At 47.1% G+C, this 7,767-nt stretch overlaps 1 protein-coding gene across 1 annotated transcript; it reads left to right on the top strand.

Moving 5' to 3' along the window:
• The first annotated feature begins 141 nt into the window (after positions 1-141).
• On the top strand, positions 142-7,606 carry tapt1b (transmembrane anterior posterior transformation 1b). Its single transcript, XM_056584996.1, has 14 exons — positions 142-355; positions 1,118-1,248; positions 1,609-1,727; positions 2,086-2,248; positions 2,572-2,707; positions 3,072-3,169; positions 3,335-3,404; positions 3,530-3,610; positions 3,826-3,935; positions 4,827-4,886; positions 4,984-5,052; positions 5,162-5,238; positions 5,481-5,653; positions 6,966-7,606. The coding sequence occupies exons 1-14, from the start codon at positions 178-180 to the stop codon at positions 7,235-7,237; spliced, it is 1,737 nt and encodes a 578-aa protein (XP_056440971.1). The 5' UTR covers positions 142-177; the 3' UTR covers positions 7,238-7,606.
• The last annotated feature ends 161 nt before the right edge of the window (positions 7,607-7,767 follow it).

Here is a 7,767-nt window from a genome sequence, read left to right as displayed (position 1 = left end):
AAAATATTTGGGAAAATCGTAGAGCTGGCTGGATAGTATTTCGTGCCTTTGCGTCGGCACTGAAGCTGCCAAATGGCGATACCTTGTGGTGAATAACTGAAAGTACAGCATATGTGACGTTAGCGAATGACGCACGTCTCTGTATACTGCCTCCGGAGCTGAGGGGATTCGGCCAAAATGGCGGACTCGCAGCCGTCTAGTGTTGGAGAGGAGCCGGAGACAGAGAAGGAGGATAAGGGCAGCGTCCAAAGGACTGTTAGAGTTGAGAAACCTGGGGACATCGGCGGGTTGACGGAGACGCTACGATTTGACGATAAAAAGAGCAGCGGTAAAGACAAGAAGCGAAACCTGTCAGGTAGGAGCCAGAAGCTTAGTCCTGACTGATGCATATCCCGAGTGTGCTATAATTATAGCCACACCAGCGTTCGTTTGCTATGTTTACATTTTCAAGATAGGAGGTTTAACTGTCTTGCCGTGGTTGCTGTCGAAACAGCATCAACGTAAACACATCAGTCTGTAATCGGGTTGCTTTTTATGCTACCCCTAATTGTAGAGGGCTGTCCCTCTAGTGCAACTGTTTCCTTAGTACACTAATACAAATTTTACTTTTTATTCTGAATGCTACAAAGTCTGTACAATTCTGCTTAATGCATTATGAATTGACGGGCATGATCGCACTACACTGTTAATTACGTTGTACTGACGCATTAAGTCGTGCAGGAATGTGTTCCTGTAATGACAGCTGATTCTGCATGAGAAGTTTTCAGCTTTAATTACAGTAATGAATCCGCCAAGTTAGGTCACCTGATTTTATAATCTTTCAACGGTATATCCAAGTGGCTTTCTATCAAGACTCACCATTTGTTTGGGAACCCATTGTTTATTACGTTTGAAAGCAAGATGAAATACGAGCACAGGGTATAGGTTGGACAGTTTGATTCTAGTCTAACCCACGACAATATGTTTGCATAGATTCAACTGTACTTCTTTATAGGTGAATGATTTAATGAAGGAGCGTAACATTGCATTACAAAACAACAGTATTTGTGACACTCTTGAATGGTGAGGTCAAACCAATGGTGATCGTGTAGTCCTGTTGTGTACTTCCTGTTTGTAGACCTGTCCTTGGTCAGGTTCATACGAACTGAGCTGACCCGAGGTTACTTCCTGGAACACAATGAGGCCAAATACACAGAGAGGCGGGAGAAGGTGTACACCTGCCTTCGGATCCCTAAGGAGTTGGAGAAGGTAGACTCACTTACAGTTATCAATCATTGTTCTCTATTATCCAGAATGGCTTACACGGTTATAAAAGGCCAGACTTGTCTTTTGAAGTCAACTTAGCACACATTTGCAGGGTCAAACTGCCTCTTGGGATAAAGTTTTTCTCTGGTTCTGAAAATTGTTCTTCTCTCCCTGTCTCTTGCTCTGTTTCTTTCATACTCCCTTCATCTAATTTCTCTCTCCCCCTCTCTCGTATAACTCTATTTTATTTTCTCTCTCTCTCTCTCTCTCTCTCTCTCTCTCTCTCTCTCTCTCTCTCTCTCTCTCTCTCTCTCTCTCTCTCTCTCTCTCTCTCTCTCTCTATGTGGCTCCATCTCCCTCTAGTTGATGACTTTTGGCTTCTTCCTGTGTCTGGATGCGTTCCTCTATGTCTTCACCCTGCTGCCCCTCAGAGTTCTGCTGGCCCTCTTGCGGCTTCTCACGCTGCCATGCTGTGGACTAAGGTAACGGCCGAGCCACACAGAATCAACATTACGTGTGACACGTATTGTTGATTCTAAAGGTGCATAATCAACACATCCACATGTTTAATGTATGTGAGCTGCAACTAGAAGTTGTAACTTTATTTCTTCATTGAAAAAAGGTGAATAGATTACACCCAGTGCTGTACCATAAGTGGCCTCTAGGGGGAAGCATTGCTCTTCCTGGATCTGGCTCTGATCTGCCAAAGTGCTTAATTTTTTTTTTAAGCAAATAATCAAGCAATTACATATGCTTTGTGATGCGTTAAGTGTAATTTATTAGGTGCTTATAAAGGTTACAATTTGTGTGTGCCTGTTTTGTGTGTGTGTGCGCATGCAGTGGCTCTCGCCTGCTGCAGCCGGCGCAGGTGTGCGACGTGCTGAAGGGCTTCATCATGGTGCTGTGCTACTGCATGATGAGCTACGTGGACTACTCCATGATGTACCACCTCATCAGGGGCCAGTCCGTCATCAAGCTCTACATCATTTACAACATGCTTGAGGTAACCACCACCGGCCATGCACCCACCCGCCGCTCCCCCAAAAGCCCTCACTCAGCATTAGATACATGTCAGTCCGACAGATGCATTTCATTATGGAGCAAGCAGGGGTGGGGAGTCTTACCTTAGGGATGTCTACGGTTCAACTGTGACATTGGGGCTGGAACCCAGAGCTATTTGTCACTCTAACCACTCGACTATCCTTCCCTTCCTTCCTTCCTTCCTTCCTTCCTTCCTTCCTTCCTTCCTTCCTTCCTTCCTTCCTTCCTTCCTTCCTTCCTTCCCTCCTTCCTTCCTTCCTTCCCTCCTGGGTGTGGTGCGGTCAGGTGGCGGACCGGCTGTTCTCTTCCTTTGGCCAGGACATCCTGGACGCCCTGTACTGGACGGCCACTGAGCCCAAGGAGAAGAAGAGGGCCCACATCGGAGTCATCCCCCACTTCCTCATGGCTGTGCTCTACGTCTGTATCCTTGCACCGCGTGGAGTCCGGATCGTATGCAGTGTGCATGTTTGGGTGTGGCCGGCAGATGGGGGATTTCGGTGCCGTTCAGATGGGTTAACATGGGAAGTATTTTAGGATATATCTTGTGATATATATGATATATTATGTGGGGCATGTGACATCATTTTAATGGGATTTAAAAAGATAAACTCCATAAATCAATCTATATATACCATATTAGTAGTTTTTGTTTACCAATGCATGCAGAAACTTGCTATTGGTAAACTGCTCTGTGTTGTACTACTGATCGTTTCTTTGGATGGTCGTTGTTGTTGTTGTTGTTGTTGTTGTTGTTGTTGTATTCCTGAGTGGCCTCCTCTCCTCAGTCCTCCATGCCCTCCTCATTATGGTCCAGGCCACCACCCTCAACGTGGCCTTCAACTCCCACAACAAGTCCCTGCTCACCATCATGATGTCCAACAATGTGAGCACACACACACACACACACACACACACACACACACACACACACACACACACACACACACACACACACACACACACACACACACACACACACACACACACACACACCCTAATCAAGAATGTCTGGAATATCAATGCGTTACAAGCAGATATTTCTCAACAGTTTGTGGAGATCAAAGGAAGTGTCTTCAAGAAGTTTGAGAAGAACAACTTGTTTCAGATGTCAAACAGTGGTGAGCGTCACTCACGGCTACCGATTCATATCTAAATCTGACATCTCAGCAGTAAAGGCCAATCGGTGATTGGTTTTTTGGATCGGAGTTGGCTAATCCTGGGTGAATGCTGTTGTTGTTCTCAGACATCAAGGAGAGGTTCACCAACTACATCCTGCTGCTCATCGTCTGCTTGAGGAACATGGAGCAGTTTTCCTGGAACCCTGGTATGTGGCATTCATTTTAAGAGGGCACCACAAAGGTGGTTTACAGCCACATGACCCACATCACTACTAGCCATAGCTGGATGGCCCTAACAACCACAATGTACAATACACGCTATAAAGAGACACTGTGGGTGTGTTTTCTTGGATATGAGGAGCAAAGTGTTTGCTATACCGGTGACCGATGATGTCACAGATCGTATTCGTTGTGCCGACAGACCACCTGTGGGTTCTCTGTCCCGATGTCATCATGGTCATCGCTTCCGAGGTTGCCGTGGACATCATCAAGCACGCCTTCATCACCAAATTCAATGACATCAGCGCTGACGTGAGTGCATTTACGGCTGTTTGTTCCAAGCAAATTGCGGGAATTGTTTTTGGCTTGCTCAAGAGAGCATTAAACGATAGTGTGGGTTTCCGCCCGTGAATGCGCAGAGAGGAAACGCCTCATTGTTGAGTGCTCTCTCCTAATTGGATAAAGTGCGAACGGGATACCAAACATTTGTCCTCTGTTTTACTGTTTTACTGTGCGGAGGGACTGGGAGACCCATGTTCCTCACCAAATACTATTTCAGTGAGGGCTGCCGGAACATAGAGCTACTTAACACTTATTTTAACCGATAAACATCGCTTACAGCGCCTTTAATCGTCTCTTAGGGCAGACCAGCACAACGTGGTCTTAGATTCCCCTTCTGTTGTTCGCGGCATTCCTCTTTTATGCCTCCCCCACTGAAAGGACCTAGTTCCAGGGTCTAGCGGGGCTCACCCCACACAGGCCTGCTTTGTTGTCCTCTCACTCACACAAACACACCTGCCAGGTAGAGAGGGTTGCTGGGGTGGGCAGTCGGCCAATCACTGGGACCCTTCCTCCACACAATTTCCCCCCCCGTTCTCTCAGTAAAACCTGGCTTTCTCTTGCATTTGCATCTACCCTCCTTTCCCTTGCCTTCCCTTTCATTTACGATCCCTGTACTTTACCTTCTCTTTCCTATTTTCTCCTTTCCTTCCCCTTGCTTTCCTTTCATTACCTTCTTCTTTAATAAATTTTTCTAATAATTACGTTAATAATAATTATATAATACTCAATTATGAGGAATGAAATGAAAATATTTAAAGCAAAGTATTACAATTAGTAGTATTACTATTATTATTGTTATTAAAACTATGAATATATTGTTATGACAGTATTTTTGATGAGGATTCCCTCTGTGTCTCCCAGGTATATGGAGAGTACCGAGCCAGCCTGGCCTTTGATCTCGTGAGCAGCCGACAGAAAAACGTGCGTAGCATAGCTGCAGAAACAGGGTTTCGGGTGCGTGGGTGTCGGTGTGCTTTGGATGTATTTTCTTACCTGTTTTTGTGACCTATGTCCACAGGCGTATACAGACTACAGTGACTCAGTCTCCAGGAGAATGGGCTTCATCCCTCTTCCTCTGGCTCTACTGGTCAGTCCGTCTCTGCTGGCTATGTACCGATAGACAGTCGATGCAACGTTTTGGTTGTAACTCATGCCAATGGGCCTCTTTGTAATAAGTGTTTTTTTCCCGTCTTCAGTTGATCAAAGTGGTGAGCAGCTCGGTGAAGATCAAGGGCTCCCTGTCCTATATGTGTGTGCTGCTGTTTTATTTAGGGTCAGTAACATGTTCTCTAATAGTGTTTTCTTGGGATTGTTGGGAATTGTCAGCTCATTGTCTTTCATCTTGATCATCTGTAGACATTTTTATTTGATGGAGTTTTTGAATGTAGGAATAACGTGTGTGTGTGTGTGTGTGTGTGTGTGTGTGTGTGTGTGTGTGTGTGTGTGTGTGTGTGTGTGTGTGTGTGTGTGTGTGTGTGTGTGTGTGTGTGTGTGTGTGTGTGTGTGTGTGAGCAGGATGATCACCCTGAAGGTGTTGAATAGCATCGTCCTGCTGGGCACGTCGTGTGTGTTCGTCAAGCAGGCCAACATGGAGGATAAGCTGTTCGAGCCCCCGCCCTCTGTTGCCACCAGCCGGGTCAACTCCAGAGCCCACCGTGCCAAACACCCCCACACTGCACCCCCACAAGGTGGACACACACATCCTCTCTCTCTCTCTCTCTCTCTCTCTCTCTCTCTGTCTCTGTCTCTGTCTCTCTCTCTGTCTCTCTCTCTGTCTCTCTGTGTGTGTGTCATTGTAACACTCGCTCTCTCACACACGCTCACCTTCACTCACTCACTGTCACTGTCACACACACACACACACACACCATGTGCACCCATCTGTGCATGTGAATAATGGAACTAAACATAACCTATAAGCACCTATATGTGCTGTCATGGTGTGGTTCTTTTATTTTATTTGCAAGTGTGCTGAAATTCTTCTTCAGCACATTTCAAGTTGAGTAGATGTTATTTCTAGTTGAGTAGATGTTACGCCCCAGACAGAATGGTTGCAGTGTTTTTCGGTTGAGGGGTTGTTCAAGGAAAGGCCTACATTGTTAAGTAGGACATGAGGTAGGATATTATAATAATAATATGGCAACAATGACATTGTTTGTGAAATGGCTCAACCGCGCTCCAATAGGACGCTCCTCTGTACGGTCGTCATATCAAACCCGCCCCGTATTAAATAAACGGCTGAGGTTGGCCCTCCCAATCTGGCTGAATGGGAGGGGCGCCTGTTCTGATTATAGTTCTGCAGACTTGGACACTTGCCTTCTTGGGCGTTACATCCAGCATATTTTCTTATCTCTCGCAAAAGGGGACGCATTTTATTATCTAGAATAGACAGGCATCCTTATCCAGCAAGTCATTCGTTTCGGAAGCCCTTATCATTCATACATACATACATACATAGACACATGCACATTTATATATAGAGACACTTCTGTGCGTAAAGGCTTCTAGTTTTAGTCCCATCTGGCTGTCTAAAACATTTCAACCATGAACATACATTCTTGTATTTTTCCCTTCATACTGCTTCCAAATAGTATTTATTTTGTTGCTCATGTTTTTTTTTTATAACAATTCATTCTTAATGGTTTACTTTCATCCATCAAGCTTATTTTTTTTGTTTTCACAGACCAATGTCTTCCATAGCGACACGCATTAACCAGCACATTTTTCTTCACATCAATACACAACATAAAAAAAAATAACGTATGAACCTTTTCTTTCATAGCTTACATTCTACATTGTGTGTGTGTGTGTGTGTGTGTGTGTGTGTGTGTGTGTGTGTGTGTGTGTGTGTGTGTGTGTGTGTGTGTGTGTGTGTGTGTGTGTGTGTGTGTGTGTGTGTGTGTGTGTGTGTGTGTGCGTGCGTGCGTGCGTGCGTGCGTGCGCGCGCGCGCGCGCGCGCGCGCGAGCGACGTAATAACCCAGCTGCTCCCATCCAATCAGATCCGGCGGCGGAAAAGGGGGGGGCAGTGCCTACAGCTGACCTATCGCAACCCGCCCACCCGTCAGCAGGCCCCGCCCCCACGCTGCCTACCAGCCCGTCGGACACGTTCCTGACCACGCCGGACGAGGACGAGGAGGACGACCACCGCCGCCGCCACCAGATGGCCGGCGCGGACACGGGACCGGAGGAGGAGGGCCTCAAGCCCAGGACTCACAAGAAGGACCTGCTGGAGATAGACCGCTTCACCATCTGTGGCAACCGCATAGACTGATGGCCCATCACGGCTGCGCTGCAGTCAGCCCAACGGTTCAGGGATCACGCACACACAAACACACACACACACACACACACACACAGGGCCCGTCCAGGAGCGCACGGACACGGACTCACTCCAGCGCGGCGAGTCCCTGGGTTATTTATTTGATATATTTATTACCGACGAGACGACTCCCAAGGCTTTAGCGCTGTTAGAGGGACAAGCCGTGAAGCCGCCGCCGCCACGCACGACGTCAGCTGAAAGGACTACAGGGGTCGGTTGACGCACGCCCACGTCCCCGAAAAAAACCGCACGGAAGGGGCGTGGCCTTGGTTGCTATGACAACCCGAGGCCAGCAAAAGCTGAGGAGGCATGGAGGCATGGAAGGAGGGAGGGGGGGGGGGGGGGGGGGGGATAGGGATACAGGTGGGCGGAGCTCTGAACAACAAAAAAAAGTAGATGTTTTATATGTTGGAGAGGACAGCCACAAATGTGAAACTGTGTGATGTGCTGTGCTTGTAAGCTGTTGCAGCTGGACTGTGCGA

This window comes from Gadus chalcogrammus, chromosome 3 (assembly GCF_026213295.1).
Source record: "Gadus chalcogrammus isolate NIFS_2021 chromosome 3, NIFS_Gcha_1.0, whole genome shotgun sequence".
Lineage (NCBI taxonomy): Eukaryota > Metazoa > Chordata > Actinopteri > Gadiformes > Gadidae > Gadus > Gadus chalcogrammus.
The sequence above is the reverse complement of the archived record's forward strand: the minus strand, read 5'-3'. Positions and strand labels throughout refer to the sequence as shown.